We start from the raw sequence: 22,169 nt of genomic DNA, 5'->3' as shown, positions 1-22,169 counted from the left end.
AAACGTCTCCAGGAGGGCATGAAGCAGGCCTGGTGGAAGGGTGTAGGTTGGTAAGAATCCCAAGGGCCAGATAGAGAGGCCTGGAGGGCCACATTTGGCCCCCGGGCCTGAGGATCCCCATCCCTGCTGTGATGTGTACTGTGGAACGTATGTGCCTTGGGCTGGTTTTGGTTTTAGCCTACTGAGCTGGGAAGCAGGTGTCAGAGTAGCACCAAAGAGGCAGGCAGGTATACAGGTTTGACATTAGCTTTGAACAGGTCCACAAGCCTTCCAGCTCTTTTCTATTTGTGCCATAAATGATTTTGTCAAATTCCAAGAGTTCCAAACACCGTAACCATAACTTTATCCCAGTTATGTTTGCCAGATTTGTAGGTGCTCATATCTTGAGATGTAAGCAGTGGAGCCTGGGAGGTATGGAGTGTGATGGGATAGGGATGATGCCTGGTGGGATATCTAGGATGATACCTGCTTGGTCATAAGAAGAGCCCAGATATACCTCGTGCCTCAAGGTCATAGAATATTAAATTTTAGAGTTGGAGGTCATCGAGTCCTAATCCTGCTCAGTGCATTCCTGACAGATGGCTATCTAGCCTAGGCTTAAATAATTCTAGCATAGAGCCCACTGCCTCGCAAGGCAGTCTGTTCCACTGTTGAACAGTTTTATCATTAGGAAGCTTCCCCTGCTGTTCAGCTAAAACCTGTTTCCTTGTTATTTCCACACATTAGTTCTGGTCCTGCCCTCTTGGAGCAACAGAGAACAGGTCTGCTCCATCATTTGCGTGGCAGCCCTTCAGATACTTGAAGATCATCATCATGGCACTTCTTCGGTTCTCCCGGCTAAACGTAGCCAAATCTTTCAGCTGGCCATCATAGGATTTGGTTTCCAGAACCCTTACCATTCTGGTTGCCCTTTTTAAAACGTCCTCCTTAAACATGGCACCAGAACTGGACACAGTACTCCAGAGGTTACCTGACCAGAAAAGTAATAGTCCCATTCTATTCTGTATATGACCTGGATGTTATGCTCCTGTTAATTCAGCCTAAGATCACATTAGCTTTCTAGAAAATGCATCCCTTTGCCTGCTGAAATTCAGCTTGTGATCAGCTAAGATACCTAGATTTTTTTTCACATGTACTGTTGCCAAGTGAGGTCTTCTCCATCCTATACTTATGCTTCTGATATCTATACACATGTTGCACCTAAATGCAGGACTTTACATTTATCTCTGTTGAATTTCATCTTACTGATTTCAGCCCAGTCTTCAAGCTTGTCCATATAGTTTTGAATCTTATTTCTGTTTTCTATTAGCTGTCCCACCCTGCTTCATGCAATCTGCAATTATCTAATTCTTAAATCCCCTCTATACTCTCATCCAAGTGATTTATAAAGATGTTGGACAGTATAGGGCCTAGATCTATCGAACGGTATTGTTGTCTAGCCTATCTTTTTAATTTATTTTATTATTAAATTTACATTCTACCTTTCCTCCAACAAACTCAAGGTAGTGTACAAACATGGATCTCCCCCTCCTGATGTTATCCTCACAATAACCCTGTGAGGCAGGTTAGGCTGAGAGACAGTGACTGACCCAAGGTCATCCAGTGAGCTTCATGGTCAAGCAGGGATTTGAACCCTGGTCTCCCAGGTCCCAGTCTGATACTCTATACACCATCTATGCAAGAGTGTGCCAAACGTTTCGCTAAAATCAAGATATACCAAACTAGTATTTCTGTTTTTTTAAAAAAGGGGATAAAATTGATCTGACATATTACTGATAAACCCATGCTGGCTCCTAGTACTGTAATCAGTGCCTTCTTTTCTAAATGCTCACAGACCAATTCCTTAATAATCTGTTCTAGAATTTTGCCCACTATCTGTGTCAGGCTGATTGATCTGTAGATTCCTGAATCTGCCCTCCCCTCTAGATAAACCCATTTGTCTGTCTCCAATCTTCTGGCACCTTACTTGGGCTGTATTCAGATGTGGGGTTTATTGTGTTATTTTTCCTGATTATAATGCTTACACTTACGTCCAGATTTCTAATGTTCCTTGCACGCTGCAGTACCTGTTTTTTTAATCAATATACCACTTATGTCACATTAAATTTCATTCACATCAGTGGGCGTGGTGTGACACAACAACAGCTAATGTCATTGGACATGTCACCCCTCCTTTATGTGCATGCATGCTTCTGTGTGCCAGAATACCACCCCAAATTTTATTACCTGACTGGTGGTGGTGTGATTCCAAGAAAACCATGGGAAAAACAAAACACCAAACTTCTATGATTTTCTGAGTTAACTGAGTTGCAAATAGATTTTTTTCTGGAAGCAATTAACATGGAAATGAGTGCTAAACTTCCACCAGAATGTCACACAAAACATGGAAATTAAAATCACATAAAACATGAAAATTAACAGGTAAAGAAACCTCAGGAAAACAGAATAAAGTGTTGTTTGAATGCAGCCTTGTTCTTTAAGAATTCTCAAAGATTAGGCTGCAGCTCTGAATTAACACCCACAAACTTCCTCATCACCCTGAGATGTAATTCATCTGGCCCAGGAGATGTGAACTAATTTAAAGTAGTTGGATGTTCTCTTGTCTCCTTACCTATCCTGGACTGCAAGTCCTGCCTTCTACTGTTCCCAGGTCAGACACAATTTCCCTTGAAGGAAGTATACCTTCACTCCATCACATCCATCTTCCCCAAGCTGCATACCTACTCCTTCTTCTTGCTGCAAGTAGAGCTAGTAGGGTTCTTGATTTTAGCATTCTGCACAAGCCTTTGCTCATTCTAGGCCTTAGACTTCTTGGCACTATCCTTAGATGTTTGGGCTACTCTGTTATACTTGTCCTTGGTTATGTTTTTTATTTAACCATGTTCTTAATCTTTTTTAAATAAGAGCGTTAATTGTCTCATAACCTGAATTCTCTAGGTTATCCTTCCATTTCTTATCCATACCCCTTTAAAGTCCTAGCTCAGCAGAGAGCTCACTGTTTAGCCATACTGGCTTCTTTTGATGCCTCCCTTTTCCTTCTCATTGGAATAGTTTGCAGTTGTGCCTCTGGAATTTCACTTTTCAGAATCTCTCACCTGTCTTGATCTCTTTTCTCCTTCAGAATTTCTAGCCATGGGACACTATCTCATTTTTTTTTAAATCAGCTGTATATCGTTTTTACATTCTTTGCTATCACAAATTCCAAGATGCCATGGTCACTTTCCTTAGCAATGTTCCCACCACTTGTCACTTCATCAAATAATTCTTCTTCACTATTGGTGAGGTTTAAGTCCAGGATAGCAGATCTTCTAATGCCTTCCTCTGCCTTCCGAGAGATAATGTTGTCAGCAAGACAAGGCAAGAATGTATTCATAGAATCATAGAATAGTAGAGGTGGAAGGGGCCTATAAGGCCATCAAGTCCATTCCCCTGCACAATGCAGGAATCCAAATCAAAGCATTCCTGACAGATGCCTGTCCAACTGCCTCTTAAATGCCTCCCGTGTCGGAGAGTCCCCTACCTCTAGGTAATTGATTCCATTGTCGTATGGCTCTAACAGTTAGGAAGTTTTTCCTGATGTCCAGTTGAAATCTGGCTTCCTGCAACGTGAGCCCATTATTCCGTTTCCTACACTCTGGGACAGTCGAGAAGAGATCCCGGCCCTCCTCTATGTGACAACCTTTCATGTACTTGAAGAGTGCTATCATATCTCCCCTCAGTCTTCTCTTCTCCAGGCTAAACATGCCCAGTTCTTTCAGTCTCTCCTCATAGGGCTTTGTTTCCAGTCCCCTGATCATCCTTGTTGCCCTCTTCTGAACCTGTTCCAGTTTGTCTGCATCCTTCTTGAAGTGCGGACATTCTATTCTTAGCACAGTTGGATTTCCAGCCATTAGAGGTTCCCCATTACCACTATGGCTCATCCCTTGCAAAAGTGTTGTAATTTGTTTTAGGAAAGCATCACCCATATCTTCTGATTGACTGGGCAGCTTGTAGTATACTGCCACAATAATTTCACTTTTGTTTCTCTCTCCTCCTATCCTTACCCAGATACTTTCAACAGGGCTTCTATTCTCCGATTCATGGATTTTCCTGCAGGTGTATTAGGCCTTGATGGATATGGTGAGGCAGAGTGAATGGGAGAATCTCTGAAGCAAGCAGAAAATAGCATGGTCCCTTGATTCTGGCCACTCTTCCTAAGACCTAACTTTCCCCTGAATAGAAGAAAACTAAAACCCTGAAACTTCAAGTCAAAACCCAAGACTTGACAACCCTAATCACAGTAAATATTACTATCTGCATTTTGCAGATGGGAAACGTTTATGCTGAGTGTTGTTGCGCTCAGGTCCTGCTTGTGGACTTCCAATGAGCATCTGGTTAGTGACTGTGAGAACAGGTTGGTGGACTAGAAGGCCCTGTGGCCTGATCCAGCAGGGCTCTTCTTAGGTTCAATAGTTGTTTGCAGGAGGTCCAATGAGTTTGTGGCTGGGCTGAGATTTGAATTGGGGACTTCCTGACTCTTAGCCACATTGCTGTGCCAAATCTCCATCAAAGAGAATAAATTGATAAAGCTTGGAAATACACTACCTCATGTAAGTTCTTCAGACAGAGACCATAAACTGCAAAGCTCCTCTGTGCATCTTTCAGGGGTTCAGTGCAGCCAACTAGACTTCAGAGTTTTTGTCTTGTGACAATATTTAATTAATTAATTAATTAATTTGTATACCGCCCCATAGCCGAAGCTCTCTGGGCAGTTTACAGTAACTAAAAACAAATATACAAATTTAAAACACATCTTTTAAAAACAATTTAAAGCACATTAGTCTCACCCTGTGGTTTATCAGTGAGGACTGGGATCTAAATATATTCTTTCCTACACATTTGTTCACTCCAGCATCACACAAAGAAAGTGACAGATAGGAGTTAGCTCATCTCTCAGTGGTTCCCACTGAGCTGCAAGTAAACTGGTTTTCAATCTGGGACATAGTTGAGAAGGGGCCACAGCCAATGAGGCACTCTGAGTGCACCTGCTTGCTTCCTCTCATTTAGTAAAGCACTGCAGTTGGACAGCATTGCAATCAGGACAGAAGCCACCATTACCTCTAACAATGGGTAATGGCCTCCACCAACCAGGATTTCGACAAAGGGGATGCTGTGTGTTTCCCTGTTCATAGTCGCAGGGTTACCTGCGACGCAGGCCTTCTCTCCAGACACATTCTGCCTTTTATAATAATAGGCCATTAGCTGTTATATTTCGCTATCAGGAATTATAGCAGCTGAGAGAGAGACCAACAATAAATGGGGGATTCTCTAGTACTTTTATAGGATGAGGCTTACCATTTTTGTTAACCGGTCCTGCTACATCACATTCATGACTTTCAGCCTAATTTGTTTTCTCAATCTCTCTCTGTTTCAGGACGAGTTGGACTATGGAAGGACATCTTCACTGTCTCCATGAATGAGAAATTTGATTTAGTTTACAAACAGAAAATGGGGAAGTGTGACCTCACATTTGACTTTTCTTTATAAAAACAAAACAAACATAAATGCATGTCTCTGATATCAAGATCCTAGCTAGAAGTGCTTTCTGCGTTCATTTATTACTTGCTGGACACAAGACTGTACCTGTTATGTGTATCAATATTTTTTAAAAGGCACCATGCACTGGGAAGTTAACGTAAGAGCCATGCAGGATTGAACCAACATTCCACCTAGTTCAGCATTCTTTTTGCAAGTGTGGTCAGCCAGAAGCCTCTGGATAGCTTACACCAGATACTGTTGGACCACAGCTTCCATCAGCCCTAACCATTGGCCATGTTGGCTGGGGCTGATGGGAATTGGGCCAACACCACCTGGTGGGCCTTGGGTTTCCCATCTCTAGCTTACACACAGGCCACAAAGGCAACAAGCTTTCTCTATTTGTCCCCAGCATTATAAGCATCCCATCTCACTGTCATAAATTCCGTAAGTTAATGATGCATTGTATCAAGAAATAGTTTTAGCTCTTTTGAATCTACTGCCCATCCTTTTCATTGGGTGACCTTGAATGTTAGAGTTAAAAGAGAGGCTCTTACTCCCGGGTAAGTGGTCATAAGACTGCAGCTGTGAAGCATAAACCTGTGCATGCTTGTTCAGAAATAAGTTTATTTATTTAAAGCATTTCTACCTCATATTTAGCCAAAAGGGGAAGGGAGAGACTCCCAGGGCAGCTTACCAAGATCAATAATGAGGCACTGGGCTGATATTACCTGAGGGAGACAAGAAATAGCATTCAGAAATGGCCTGCGTGACTCAACTCATTCCATCCTCACTCACCTCTGCCCCCTTCTTTGCATTTTTGATTTGTGAAATATATATGCATTGGTTCAAAAAACAAAACAGTCCCTGCCCTCAGATTTATAATCTAAAGACAAAAAAAAGGGGGGGGTGAGAGGAAGGAGAAAGTTCAGCTGCGTTAAAGGTGGCATGTTCACAAGTGTGGTGCCTTAAGTTATTTTTTTTCTAAACTAAGAACCAGAGCTAGCCTTATGCGATGACTAACTCAGGCAGTAGATGCTGGAGGCAGCAACCACAGTCCCCTTGCTGTTTCTCCTAAGCCCCCTGGCCATTCCTCTGTTAGAGGACAGAGCTGTGTATGTTACATGGACCCCTAAATTAGCTTGCTGGCGCAGGTGTGATGGAGGACACTATCCCATCACCAGTGTTGAATTAAGATTTAACTGCCAATCTAGTGGGCTTCTATATGTGGAGAGGGCACCATCTTGTCCTTCACCTCAGGCAGCAAAATGTCATAGGCCAGCCCTACTAAAAAGCCCCAAATCCTTAGCCTTTCCTCAGAGGTAAGGTTCCATGGGGAGAGTCTGACCTGGCCTCAGCAACCCCTGCCCCACCCGAAAGGCTCCAAATTAGTGAGGGCCACTGCACGCAACTGTTGAACTTGAAGGGTGAGGACCACCAGGCATCCCCCTGACTAATGTTCCCAGGTGGGGAGAAACAGGGGTATGTGGGTGTTTCATGAAAGCCCTCTGCCTTGGCCTGAAAGGACGACTCCGCCCACATACCTTGTAGCACACTGACCAATGGGTTTTTACTTCTGCCATCCACGGGAATTCCAGTGCACAATGCACAGGAATAGGCCACCTTTGCACAGCACCTGCGGCCCAGAACTCCCGTAAATCCCATAGGCTTATGGCGATCTCCGACTCCGTTCCCCAAGCTTTCAATGTGTGGTTTGCACAGCACTGCCAAAACTTCCCCAAGAACAAAGGAACATACAAGGGGCCTTAAACCTAGTGTTCCTAAATATAAGGGAGTTACAAAAACCTGGCCCTCCACTTATTGCACAGTTGCCATCCCCATTCATTCCAATAGGGCTCAGACAGAAGACCTTCTCAGTGCATTGTTCCCAAACAGAATCCAAGCAAACCAGAGAAAATATAACTATACTGTCCTTCCTATGTAAACAGAAAATATGCTAAAAAGAGATACATTATCAAGAATACTTGGCTGTTATGGAATGCATTCTGTACATGTAAAGTATGTATTATATACGCAGTTAGGGATGTATACCTTTTCAGATTCACATAGATTGTGTATTTAAAATATTTTATGGAAGCTTTTCAGTGGAAACCTAGAACTATTTCAGTGAACAGAGACAAGTTCATTTCAGAGGGAAATAGGTGACAGGTTCAAATGATGTGCTAAAAAATTATCTCAGGGGTTAAGTGCTCCCGACCACTTTGATGTCCGAGATCACAGCCAAAATATGATAGATAAATGTAGGAGCTTCCTTTCATTCCTCTGGAGTGGAATAGTCCCTTCTATTGCAATTTTGAGTGCTGGGAAAATGGGAATTTCCTACAAGTTCTGTTTTGTGGAAAGACATCTGGATTCCATGCAACAATTTCATAACAACTTCCCAGTTATTGCACAGAAAGCATATTGTCTGGGAAAGCTCTAAAAGGCTTTATAGGAGGGAATGAGTACCTTCCTGCTATTGGCAATTACAGATTTGTGGAAGAAAATTATTTTCAATTGCTTGTAGACAACAGTGACGCTAGAAAAGATATTGGAGGCTCAGTCTGACAAACTATCTCACAATTAGGACAGAACGTCCCACACTTTACAACTTGTGCCTCCATTCTCAATTTTAAGTTTCCAATCACTCCCCTAACCTATCTGACAGTTGAACACACAGAGATAATCACATAGTGCTCTGAATTTGTGGCTGCATCATGGAAGGATTGATGGACTGAAGTAGGATATTGAAGGGGTTTTTTGGAGAGGAAAAGTACAAAAGCACTTTCTTCCCTTCACCTCACCTCACCTCCTTGCCAGATTGTAGTCCCACTCATTCCGGTTTAGAAGGGGGAGGCAAGGCAGGATAGGAATGACACTGCAGAAGGTTATCCAGACCGCTTGCCTAGATGGTCTGGCCTGAAGTCATAACAAATCTGATAAAAAAAACAAACCCACCTTTTTCCTTAATTAAAGAGCACCAGAACCAAGTTTTGGAAGTCTCTATTGAAACTGAGCCAGAACCTAAACAAGTATGATTTAGATTATGCTTCAAAGTAAGCTTTAAAAAATTACAAAGCCTCCAACATCTCACAGATGAAAATAGGGACATACCTGTCACACTCCTGGTCTCACATCAGTTTGCTCAAGCCTTAACAGTGTAATCCTATTTATAAGTCCCATCAAATTCAGTAGTACTTACTCTCGTACGTGTGCATAGGATTGCAGCTGAATTGCAGCACATGCACATCTTGCCTCTCACCTCAAGTAAACTTTGCCAGTGGCTTCTCCCTGCTTGTTATATGTGGTATTAATTTATTCTTCAATAGCCTGTCCTGCAGTAGCTTCTAGTGCAAGGTGCGTGAGTAAAGTGATTAGTGTCCTTAAAAAAAAAAATCGCAGCAATTTGAACAATTTTTTAACTCATGTTTGATTTCATTGTGCTCCATTATGCAATGGTCGCCTGCAACTCAAATACATTTAGCAGCGTATCCAAATATGTAGTTATGCGGTGGGGAGATAGTATTTTCTGCATTTACCACCCAGAGCTCGCTCAGAGTGTGTATTTGGCTTCTAAAGACTGGGGAAGATGTTGAAACCTGAAAATGTCCAGTGGACATATGTGTTGTGTGCACTAATGACATTTTTGAAAGGCACACCTGACATTTCAAAAGGCAAAGCAGGAGGGTGAAAAATAGAGACAACATATTATTAGAGACAGCTACTGCACAAGATAAACTGTCCCTAGTAAATAGGATAAAGTGTATGAGATGTTTGATGTTGCTCGATCCAACCAAAAGAAATTTGTAAAACGTAAGCTGGAAGATTCATGCAGAGTTGCCATTTTTTTATTTAAAAAATGGCCTAGCCTGCTTCTGTGCCTTTAACTGAGTTTTATAAAACTGAAATCAGCAAGGGAAGGTTTTCATGGCATGGAACTAGGATGCAAACCAAAGTGCTGTTAAAGGGACAACTACAGGAACAGTTCATAAAGTTGGCAACCCTTGTCTGAGTGTGTTGTCTTTTATTTCTGCGCACAGAGCTGAAAAATGCAAAGCAAAACAAACACTTGCTCTTTCAGAGGTTCATGGTGCAATCCACTCTAATAAAACAGTACAAGTTAAAGACGTTCTGTTCACTCCCCAGCCAAAACACTTAAATGTAGCCAATACTGTACTAAACATTCAAGTTGTTTTCATTTTGTAGTCCTTATTGGTTAGACTAACATGTAAGCCTATCTCTCACTAAGGCAGTATACTATTATCTGGGCTATACCACTTGGAGACTGCGAGGGTGCATTTTAATGAATGTTCCTCCATATATGAAGTATATGCATGTTGTTGTTGTTGTTTTAAATGTTTTTAACACAGTTTTGTTTTAATGTATTTTAAGATCCGTTTTTATGATGTTTTAAAGTGTTTTGAGCACTTTGTTTGCCGCCCTGGGCTCCTGCTGGGAGGAAGGGCAGGATACAAATTAAATAATAAATAAATAAATGTACCTTGCACTGCGAGTGAGGGAGCAGGGTATACTAGATTCTTTTCCCAAACAAAAACATTCTCTCTGGAGGGATTTTTTTTAATATAAGGAGGACCATTCCTTCATGTGAGCCCCCGCCTACAGTCTGAAGTCATACAGTCCAGAAACTGATTAACCCCGTCAGTGAGAAGTAGGCCCCAAGAGTATCAAGTTAGAGCAATTAATTGGCCCTGCTCTGTTTTGTAAAACAGAAGTCTGGTGTGAAGCAATTATTGCAACCCACAAAACTCATGTAACCCATGTAGGTGGGGGCACACACCACCCTAACCCTTCTTAAAAGCATACTTAGATTTTCCTGCATGAGCCAAAACTGGACGGGTTCTGCAAATCTGCTGTCCCACTCACTGAACCTTGATCAGCTTGAGCTTGAATGAAACCAGAACAAGTTACAACTGAACCAGAACTTCAGCAGTTTGGTGCCCTGGCCCCAGCACTCACTCCACTCCCTGCCCCACCCACCCTGTAGGTTGAGAATTTAGTTGTTAGGCTGGAAATGCAAAGCATTTCTTCATCAATTATATGTAGGGTTGCCAACTGACCCCCCCCCCAAAAAAGTGGGCTTGAACTGCTGATGAATCTTTTCATATTTTGGAGGCATGCTAATTTCTGCACAGATACATTAGATGTTTGAAAAATTGGCATTCCTAGCTACAATTCTAGCCTTCTGCAACCAGTGCAGGCAACAGAGCTTTCATCAGAAGTGAGTAGTGGTGAGGTAAGTAATTTCCGGGAGGAGGGGATTTCCTCCTCATTCTGTTGCCCATGCTAATAAGACTATGTATATATTATATAGCAGGTATAATGTACTATATAAGTACTGTATAGCAACAGTGTCTAGTGAACCTGTAAGGGCACTCCTAGTGTAAAATAAACCAAGAGCATGCAGAATACAGTTCAGAACTGACCAGCAGCCACAAAATAAATTCAGAAAGATAACCATGATGTGTGCTTATTTATATATATGTATGTATACCTATTCAAAAATATTATGTATATAGCCTGTAGCAATTTGCTTGTTAATATAAGAGTTAGGGGTTTTTTTGCTCTCCTGCTTTAATAAAGCGCTGCCAGCCAGAAAACCATCTTATCTCTAGCCTAGCAGATACAGGTCTTTATTCTACGCAATTCCTCCTCCAGTTCTACTGCCCGCAGCCGCCTCTCACTTAACCGTGAAGCAGTGCAAAAGTTCTGCTTGCTTCAACAAGCGGGAGGCGAAAGCAGAGTTGGCAGCCTACAGCCTAGAGATCCGCAGTGTAGTTTCAAAGTCACTGATGAAGTCGTTCAGTGGTTGCTGAGGGAGGGCACACAGAAGGAACAGGCGGCCCCCACTTGATCATCAGCATACAGTATGTCTCTCCCGGTTGCAAACTTGGCAATTCTGGTAAATGATGGGTCTGAACAAGTACAAGAGCCAGCTGCATCCTTCTTCCACAGCTTTGGGGTGGTTAAAAGAGACAGTTCTTCAGGTTGCCATCTAGCAGCCCTACTTTATTAGGGCTCCTACAGAAGGACATGCAACAATTAGCATTTCCATGGGGTAGAGGGAGGCATTTGCCTGTCAGTGCAGCCATTGGCAAATGGTGTTAAATGTTGTGGCTTGACAGCACTGCTCCTTACATATTTGTGAGTGAAATGGCTTTCAGCAAACTTTTATTTTTATATTTTTAGGACTGTTAAGAGTATTTAAGGACTACACATTATACTTCTGTGCTTGCTTGCTTATTCAATAAAGACATGTTCAGTGTATGGTGACTGTCTGCTTTTTTATTTTAGGTTGAAATTAACAACTAGGACAAGGGTGGAAAACCTCCAACTTGGGCTGAATGCAACCAGGCCTCTATCTGACCCTCAGGATTCTTCCCAGACCACACCCCTTCCCCATCCACACCCCATCAGGGGTATAGTTGTCCAGGGTCTGAGGAGGGCTTAAGACTCCTTACTTTTTGGGGGACAGGGTCCCAATGTCTCCAGCATCCTACAAACCAATCGGCATGAAAAGGAAGTGTGTGAGCCACTGAGAAACCTGCTTCCATGTCCTTTTCTGCTGATTGGATCCAATTCGAGTGAAAAGAGGCAAGTCAGCCACTGTGAAGACCCTTTTTCAGTAGCTAACACTACTTTTGTTGTTGTAGAAGAAAGTATTAACAAGGTTCTCATTCTCAACCCAGCAGCAAAAAAGGGGAGGGGGAAGCGGAGGAGCTGTGACTCATTAAAGGACCCTGCATTTCCAAATTTGACACAACACTGTGCACCCCACGCTCCTGGGCCATACCCTTCACTGGCCCTGCTTTGCACCCCCCTGGAGTGTTTTTGGCAGGTTGAATTATATCCTTGGAACACTTATGACAATATGTGCAATAGTGTAGTGGCAAATTCAGAAGTGCAGGGTCCTTTCATGACAGTCACAGCAACACCTATGATTATACAACCTTCTAAGATTATGGAATAATCTGGCCAGGCTTTAACACTGCTTTCTGCTTCTCTATTACCGTCACCATTTGACTGTCCTTTCTTACTGTCAGATATATTGCTTGAATTACTAAATTAAGTGTCTACACATTTATCTCCTCCTGCCACCAAACTGCTTGATGATGTAGATGTAATGCTATCATCAGGATTCACTGTCGCTTCTGCAGTTACAGAATTCAGTTCTCACTCCACAACTTGTCTTGGCTTTTTGAAGTAGGAACTAATGGAGGTTTGCTTGCAATTGACACTCATTGGGGCCTCCATAACTGACACAAAAAGCCCTACAGCAATAAAGAAAAACACAAACTTTGAAAAAACTGCTGGGTCCATTGGCCTCCTATCCCACTCTCTTTCTCTAGGGACTTTTTTGCTGCTGGGTTTTTTACAAAGCACGAAAGGAGAAGAAAGCATGTTAGGAGATTCTTCTCAGCAGCCAACACACTCTCTTTCATGCTGATTGGCTCCTAGGATGCTGGAGACAGGGAACCCTGATGGGACCTGGCTCCCAAAAAAGGTAAGGGGTCTAAGCCCCCCCCCCAACCCTAGATAACTACACTCCTGGGTGTTTGAGTGTGTGTAGAAACTAGCCTACTGGACAGCAGCAAAATTTATATTCATTGCTCTGTCTCCTTTTGCCTCTGGCCCAACCATCACTGGCATGTGGTACCTGGAAGATTGCCCAGAAGGGAATGCAGCCTTGGGCTGAAAAAAAGATTATCCATCCCTGAGCAAGGAGGATGCATTAAAAAGCTGCAGAAAAGGTATAGAATATGACAGCTGCCTGGATCTCCAATGACATTTTTATTGCTTAGCCGAAGCCATCATCAAATCAGATAGTAAAAAAAGAAAAGGTAAAGCATTCAAAATATAATCTCTCCAACAGTTTCATAATCAGTTAGTGATATCACACCAATTCAGTGCAGGAAGCCTGATGCACATTCACACATTTCATACAACAAACCTTAACACAGCAAAAGTAGTAGAATCTCAGAATGGCTGCGCTGTAGGTTTCAATTAGTTTGGTAATACAGTATTCCCCAGAATTATTTCTCTCCATGCATCACTCATACTATAATATCCTCATTTATATGTGTGTGAGCCAGAAATTTGGAGTGAAATGTCATCAGTATGCACAGCTTTTTCTCCATTGTGTTCAGGTGAGATTGTGGAGGTTCTCGACAGGTGTCTGGAATCAGTAAAGTGATGGATGAAGACCAATAAATTCAATCCGGGTAAGACCGAGGTACTATTGGTTGGTGAGATAGCTTACCAAGAAAGAATTTGATCTATTGAATAGGGTTGCACTCCTAAAAAAAGACCCAAGTGTTTAGCTTGGGAATGGTGTTAGATCTATCTTTATGGGAAGCTGCTCAGGTATCAATTTGGCACAGAGCACCTTTTAGCACCAGCTTCCATTGGTATGCCAGCTGCAGCCAATCTGCAGCCACAGTTGTCTATGAGCCATGCTAAGATCCATACTGGCTTACTGCAATTATGTGGGGCTGTTTTTGGAAGCTGTTCAGAAACTTCAGTCATTTCAGAACAGAGTAGCAAGACTGCTGAGGAGCATTGGTAACCGGGAATGTATTTTCTTGTCACAAAGAACTTCACTGGCTCCCAATTTGTTTCCAGGCTCAATTCAGGGTACAGTAGGGCCCCACTCGTACGGCAGGTTACATTCCAGACCCCCGCCTAAAAGCGAAACCCGCCAAAAAGCGGAACTCATTCAATAGAATGGGGCCTGACGCCCGAAAAACACTGTAAAAGCAGAACAAGTGCCATATGAGTGGGGCCGTACTCTAATTGAAAGCTGCCGTATTAGCGGAACACTGAAAAACAGGCCCCTACCGTACTAACTTTGACCTATAGCATGAACCCCTTTGGGATCTGGGTACCGGAAAAACAATCTACTCCCACATTAATCTGTCCAGCTACAAAGATCATCTGCGGTGGTCCTGCTCAGAGTGGTCTGTCCTTCAGATATGAGGTTGTGGCCAACAACCTTTCCTGTTGCGGTGCCTAAGTACCCTCCCAATCCATTTGCTCAACATCCTGTTTAATGGCTTTTAGACCGTAGGTGGAAATGCTGCCATTTTTGCATGTTTTAACAGGCTTATATTTTATGTATATTTACTGGTGTTGATGTAAGATGTAATTTAAATTTTGGTTACTGTTGAATTGCTTTGCATCTGTTGCTTTTGCTGGCTCTATGGATTTTTGTTTATCCTACTGGCTTTTGTGTGTGTGTGTGTGGTTTTTTTGTACTGTTGGTTTATTTGCTTGCTTAATTATTTGTATTGATTGTAGTTACGTTATACCCTGCCTCACAAATGAAGGTTGAAAGGCAGGATACATTTTATATAAATTCAGTCCAGCTCCCAGAGTGTCTGTCTTTAGTGGCAAGGATGAGGAAGATGGACCCAGCCCTTAGCAGAATAAAACCTTTATTCCAGCTATAAAATACAGTCTATCTACAATATAGTTAGAGAGTCAACCCCTGCTCATGTGTGCTCTTTTGTATATACTGAATGCATGGGAGAAGGGATCATGCCCGCTGGCCCATCCCCAATTTCTACATGTTCATCAAAAGCGTGAAAGGGAATCTACCAATATATGCCATGTTAGTACACTGTCAGGCTTCCATATGGCAGTCAGATTAATAATAATAATAATAAATTTAATTTCTTTGTCGCCTATCTGGCCGATGGCCACTCTAGGCGACTTACAAAATCGTTAAGATACAATTGATAAAATACAGTAATACAATATAAAAACAATACATCTGCAACAACAATATTAAAACTGGGCAGGAGGCATTACAGTTATAACAATTAACCCTCCCCAGGTTTATGCTTGATACTGGTGCCGCTCAGACATTACTGAGGCCAGATTTAATAAAATCTGAGGTAATATTACCTCAGGAAACTGTGACTATCCAAGGAGTGAGGGGTCAGCCAGAAAGTTTGCCTGTGGCCCTGGTGGAAATGACTTGGAGAGGCCGAGAGGGCCGATATAAAGTAGGCATTAATGCCCAGCAACAAGAACCAGTAATACTGGGAAGAGATGTAATGGGAGCCCAAGGAAAGATATATGTAGTGACCAGACAGCAAATTGGCAGAGAAAAAGAAGCCATATTAAGGGGGGAGAAGAGAAAGAGTGGGTTGTTTGGTGGGTTTGAGAGAGTGGTTTGCCAGGAGAGAGTGGAGAAGGAGGGGGGTGGAGTTCGGATTAGTATTGAGTAAAACCATATGCTTATGTGCCTTAAGAAGAAATCTTGTTAATCTTGTTAGCTTTGTTATCTTTAATAAATACTTAATTTGGTTTACCAAAGGCCTGATCCTTGGCTGGGGTTTCACAGACCAGAAGGGAGGGTAAGGTAATGACCAAGGCTGAAGGGGAACTGTAACAAATGGTGGCAGCGGTGAAGAGAATAACAATACCGGTATTCAGAGTCTCTGGGAATACTAGTATTAGGACGTGACTGGTGGTTGCCTAGCAGGGGGATCTGTTGAGATCTGTGCTAGAGCGGGGAGAGAAACCATAATAAAGGACAGTCCGGACTGGTGGAGTCCCTGGTGGTGCCTAGTGACAGGCAGTAGCCACGAGCAGGTAGGAACCTGACAGGGGGAGCCAGGGAAGGGCGTCACAGATTAAAAGTGGATGCACAGAATAGAGCAGCCACGATGAACAACAACATGGATGAAACTTTGGTTCAGTCTTTGTTTTATTTTGGCAAGCTGTTTGAATTTCTGCCAGCATTGTCACTTTCTGTTGCTGGCAAAGAAGAGCTTCTGACAGGAGCTGGCACAGAGCTACCTGATACACAAACCAAATGTGAAATCGTAACATATGTTTGAATTGAACTGTGTCAGAGGTGGTGCCAGTGGAAAATCACTGAGAAGCAAGGGTCCATTGACTCATTTTGTCCCCCTCACGAATGGGTTATGGTAATTCATGGTCTATGTATGGACTACGTATTATGGGGTCCAGCCATAGTTATGGAAATTCATGCAAATGTATTGGATAATTTTTACTGCCTGATCAGGTTTGCTGGTTAGTATAAAAGTGCATTTAAATTTTGGGGAAGTTGGATTTTTCCTGAAAGGGGCAGGGACAGGGCTGGCACCAAAGAGCGGCCAGGTCAGGCCCTGGCCGAGGACCCCTGCAGCCCAGAGGGGCCCCTGAAGGGTCCCTCCTTAGGGTGTTGGGGTAGTGCTCTCCTTCCATGATCCTCAGCAGGGTCGACTCCCGACCCTGCCGCAGATCGCAGAGATGGAGCTCCCAGGGTCCCCCAGAGACCATGCGGGCCCATGTCACCTGTCTGCTCCACCTACCTCTCCCTTTCTGTGAATGCCCTGCGTAGTGTGCACGCAGCTGCCATCAATTAAGATGGCAGCAGAGACTTCTCTCACCATCTTCACTGATGGCAGGCATATGTGCGAATGCAGCATAGTGCGCATGTGTGCCATCAACAAAGATGGTGGAGGGGGTATCAGCCCCTTAGAGAAGCCTCTACTGCCATATTGGTTGATGACAGCGACCTGTGCGCCCAGCATGCAGGTTGTTCACAAAAAGAGAAAAGAGGTAGGTTGAGCGTTCCCTGGGCAGAGACCTTGCCTTTTGGATTACTTTTTCTTTTTCTGGCCTGTTGCTTTTCCTTTTTTCTGGCCTTAACCTTGCTTCCTGCTTTGCACACTGTGCTGAAGGCCTTAAGGTCTCAATAACATTTGCACTGGATAGGTAACGAATGATCTTCCTTACCCTGATAGTCTAGGAAATTTATATATATCATGTTATTGGCTCAAGTCATTATTAATCATTAATTGGCTTAAGCATATTTTTAAAGCCTTTTTCAACTGGTTCATGTTAGCGTTACTAAAGCACCATTACATTTATGTAAATATTGCTTCATTATGTTTTCTGTGTTGGTTCAAGTTGTACTTTCAACACAATGCTGTTTTATTGTTTTGTCATTTCATTGTCCTACAATACCATTAAGCTTTGTATGTCAATAAACCAGTGCATTTGTTTCAGTTACAAGTTTTGAGTTTATGGTTTTAAGTCCCGAACTGTGTTTTCTTCCTGTCCTGCTGGGTTGCTACTGAGCAATTAGAACCAGGATGCAATGAGGATTAATGCATGGCCAGTGTTTGGCATGGTTTGCATGAGCCCTGATAGGATCTACTGATTAACAATTAGTAGGTAATTAACATGCCACACACACATAGGCTGCTCTGCATAAAAGGAAGCCCTGATTGGATAGAGCTCCTGATCATGTGGAGGATACTTCCAAAGGCATACAGCCATATGTACGTAGAAATCCCTTCACAATTCCATTGAACATGTAGAAGGTGGTAGCCTGGGGCCAGTGGGCACAATCCCACCCAGCCTGCCATCCTGGTGCATTCAGTATACATGTGGAGGACATCAACAAATGACACACACAGATCAGGAAGTGGGTTGCTCCACTTTTCTTAAAGAAACACAACTACAGAAGACTTGGTTCCTGTTAGTACAAGCTGCTTCTTAATTTCTTCAGAAGTATGGGATGCACCCCCCTGCGGTGAGATACCACACTGCTGCAGTAATGATCTAGATTAGTGGTTGCCAACTTGGGGGCCGTGAAGTAATCTGGGGGAGTGCAAACATTAAAGAAATTAATTTTTTTTAAAGTCTTCCCTCCCTGGATGCTATCTACTCCCCACTGCTGCTGCAGATGACACCTCCTCCTTGCTCCAAACAAGAGGGGAGGTCTTTTCCTGAAGGGGCAGAGTGTCTTTCAGGTGCGCTGAGAGCAGGTTTCTGCCTATAAAACACGTGGCAGACACTGAAAGTGGCTAAGGGTGGAGCTACCAGGAAGAAGAGGGTATTACTATCACCGACTCCAGTCTCGTCACACTGCCACTGATGACAACGCCCTTGCTCAGAATGTGAAGAGAGGGCTTTTCATGAAGTAAAGAGAAGTAAGGTTGCAAGGAAAGGCTGTTTTTCCCCCTCTTTCCTGGCAGCATGCCTTCCTGCCTTTCTTGGCTCCTGCTTCACTGCCACCTCCTTTTAAAAATTATTTTTATTTGCAAGGCCGCTGAGATCTCACCTTCAGCCCAGACAGAGCCAAGAAGCAGTGAGGAAGCACAGGACTTGCTCACCCTCCATTTCTGAGACAAAGTGTGTGCCAGTGTCCCTCCTTTCTTTCGCCTACACTCTGCCCCCCCAACTCTCTCTCCAAAATGCTACAGCAGTCGAGGGCTTCCCCCCTCCCACATGCCCAAATGCATGCACGCCTGCAGATGCTTGCAGGAAGGGCAGGCGTGTTTGTGTGCCTGCGTGCGCTGATCTGTCTTCTGCTCCATTCCCATTCCCCAAGTGCATGCTAACCAAGTCATCAGTTCTCATTATCATCCCAAGGCCTAAAAGCACTAACCCCCTTCCTCAATCTGTGCACCTTCTCTGCAGTGCATAATCTAGCATCCCCATCACCAATGATGTGGAAACTTCAGTATCCGTGATGGGCAAGGGTAATCACACATACAAAGGAGGGTAGAGTGACTGATGTGACGTTAGATTTCAAATCTCCTGCTGTGTGTAACGGCTGACAGAGTGTTCCTGCTCAGCTTTGCAGGCACATGTCGCAGCTGGAAATTTTCTTATTTGCTAATGAAGATCACATGCCCTAAGACATTGTAAAGGTATATAAGTGTCTGCCCGTGCCCAGACAGATATGCTTGTGTGATCACTGTCTCCTTACGTAAGTAATAAAACTCAGCTTGCTGATTTAGAAGTCTCGTGTGCACTCATTCCTGGTTCGAGCCAGACAGTCGTGGGATCCCTTGAGTGGATTTCCACTACACCAACACATTGCTGCTTCTTGATTATTATTAAAAAAAAAAAAAGCTCAGCAGGTTGGCAGAGCACCAGAAATGTATTTATTTAATTATTATTGCATTTATATCCCACCTTTCCTCCAAGTTACTCAAGGTGGTGAACATGGTTCCCCCCCCCTTTCCATTTTATCTTTACACACACCCTGTGAGATAGGGCGGGGAGACCAACCAACCAAGGTCACCCAGTGGGCTTCATGGCTGGGTGGGGACTTGAACCTGCTTCTTAGTCCAACACTATCACCCACTGGTGTTGGGAGACAGGACTGCACATCTTCAGACTGTGCAGGGGGGGATACCAATTTGTTTGGATCTTTTCATTAAGAAAAGAAAGCAACACCTCCTGTCTGCAGGAAGCTTTTAATGGAAAGGAATATTTGGAGATAGGATTTTGCCACGCACCATTTTTTCAATTAACAGACTAAAATTACAATTAGAGGGGGGGGGGTTGTCACAAAATGGTTTGAGCTTACAAAGGGTGTCCTGTACTCATAAAGGCTGGGAATCACTGATCTAATTTCATAGTCAAATACAAGGAGCCAAAAGTGTGGGTTGTTCCTACACAATAGGCTCCAGTCTCATGTTCCAATAGAGACAGTTACTGATATACAGAAATACCCCAACTTTTATTTTACAAACCAAGAAATCTGTGCTAATGATCCAGCATGGTAATCAGATTTTAACCAAATAAGATGTTAAGAAGTCTCCAGCAGATGGGAGTACAGCATAAGCAAAGTATATGCAAAAGCCATAACTGCAGTTACAGGGCTTCACTATGAAGAATGAAGAAATATCTTTTTAAAATCCAGGTTTTTTTTCCCTACTTGTTTACAGATGGAACCTGCTTATACTCTAAGGCTGGCATCCTAAATACACTTACTAAGCAGTAAACCCTAGTGATCACAGATATGCAAAGGATTGCACTGACAGTCAATAACACTACGTTAGCTCTCATATAATGCCTTTGAACATGGAGATTCCATTTTGCTGCGCTATGGCTAATAGTTATGATAGACATTTGCTCCATGGATTTGTCTAATCCTTTTAAGAAGCCACAAGCATATCTTATGATAGTGAATTTCACAAGCTGATTATGTGTGCATCTTAGCCATTTTGAGCAAATTTAGAAAAGAGGAGGGGGGGTAATTTTTTTAAACCCATCAACAGCACAGGAGACAAGAACAATTAAGGTGGTTTTTTTAAATCAAGGGTACCAAATGCTACATAGAGGAAACAGTGATAAATACATAAATTTAAAAATGAAATTCAGACCACATGCTTAAGAAAGCGATGAGCACTGATGGACATTAAACTACTTGAAAGGTGGTTTAACTATAGCAGCTACTACTAGTTCACTGTATCTTTTATAACAGTAATTGGAACTACTTTTGAAACTACAGATACTTTAAAAAATAATACCTTACCCTTACGCCCTGGAAATTACAATATTAACAACACATTTGAGTCAGTGTTGGGTGGTGCCTTTTGAGACTGGTAGGACAAAAGGCAGAGACAATAGCAGGAGCAAGAGCCCATATCAGGCAAAGCTGACTAATTTAGTTCCCCACCCACATCCTCATCTCTATAGAGTTTTATAATGGCAACACTAAGACCACGCAGAGGAAGCAGACAGCCAGTACCATCTCCCTGGACTGGAGGCAAGTAAGAAGGCAGGCAGAGGCTGGCTGAGGGCAGACCAAGGCTGGTGGGTCAGTGCCCCATTTGTCCTAGTGGATCAGCCTCCACAGCTTTGAAGTGCAGCCGGCCATCTTGGAAATATTATACACTGAGCATGCTCTTAGCAACTAGCCATAGGAATGGAATGGAATGGGGAGTTGAACTTGACACATCATCAGCTAGTAATTGCAGGGTATGATCTAAAACACGTAAGGCCATTAGCTTGCTCAAGTTAAGTAGGTCTTGGTCTGGCCCCTGGGAACCACATGTATGCCACCTTGGGTTCAATTATGAAAAAAAAAGGTGGGATATAAATGTAGCAAATAAATGTTTTGCATTCTTCTTAATGACTGAGTTGGTCTTATTAGTATTTACATGGACTTTTTAGTATTATAAACTAATTATTATTTTTATAATAGTTTTTTCCTTGTAGGTGAACATAATTATTACTATGAGTAGTTAGCTACCAACAAAAGCAGTTTAATTACATTGTTTGAATTAGTTATCATAAAGTAATTCTAATTACCATTCAACTACATGGAAAAGATTTCTAACTTGTTGCTTAACTAACTGTAGTTTAACTACCTCCCATCACTGCAGATGACTGGATCTCCCAGTAGAGTAGTGGTTCAGCCAATTAAAAAAGTTATTGAAACATCTGCCACATAGAGATAGCATTGCAGTTTATATAGTCACCAAACCTATTTTTCTAGACTGTATTACTGTAAACTTTAAAAGTGGTAGTATTGCACATTTGAATATTCCTCCAGGAAAAAACAAAAAAAAACCATGCGGGTAGAAGAACAGCATGCAAATGAGGAAGCCTGGCTGAACCTCTCCTGACATGCTGGCTTTAGCCATACAGGGAGTTGTCTCCACTACACACGTGTGAAGGAGCCGCCCTGAGCTCCTATTGGGAGGAAGGGTGGTATATAAATATAATAATAATAATAATAATAATAATAATAATAATAATAATAATAATAATAATAATAAATCGCATGTATTCACCTCCCCACACCTGCAGCCTGAACAGGCACAGCCCAGAACAAGCTTTTCTACTTGATTCTGCTGATTATATATGATGCTGAG

The 22,169-nt window shown here is 42.7% G+C and overlaps 1 protein-coding gene across 2 annotated transcripts in view; it reads left to right on the top strand.

Annotated features, from left to right (window-relative positions):
• Nucleotides 1-5,660, top strand: part of SULT4A1 (sulfotransferase family 4A member 1) — a 45,305-nt gene extending 39,645 nt beyond the window's left edge. For both annotated transcript variants that reach the window (XR_009764279.1, XM_061637876.1), the window contains one exon: nt 5,414-5,660. Coding sequence is in view for 1 of the 2 variants with exons in the window: in XM_061637876.1 (XP_061493860.1) it covers nt 5,414-5,526 (113 nt within the window). In the remaining variant the exon portion in view is untranslated. The remainder of the gene's footprint in view (nt 1-5,413) is intronic.
• The last annotated feature ends 16,509 nt before the right edge of the window (nt 5,661-22,169 follow it).

Source organism: Rhineura floridana, chromosome 8, assembly GCF_030035675.1.
Source record: "Rhineura floridana isolate rRhiFlo1 chromosome 8, rRhiFlo1.hap2, whole genome shotgun sequence".
Classification (NCBI taxonomy): Eukaryota; Metazoa; Chordata; class Lepidosauria; order Squamata; family Rhineuridae; genus Rhineura; species Rhineura floridana.
The sequence above is the reverse complement of the archived record's forward strand: the minus strand, read 5'-3'. Positions and strand labels throughout refer to the sequence as shown.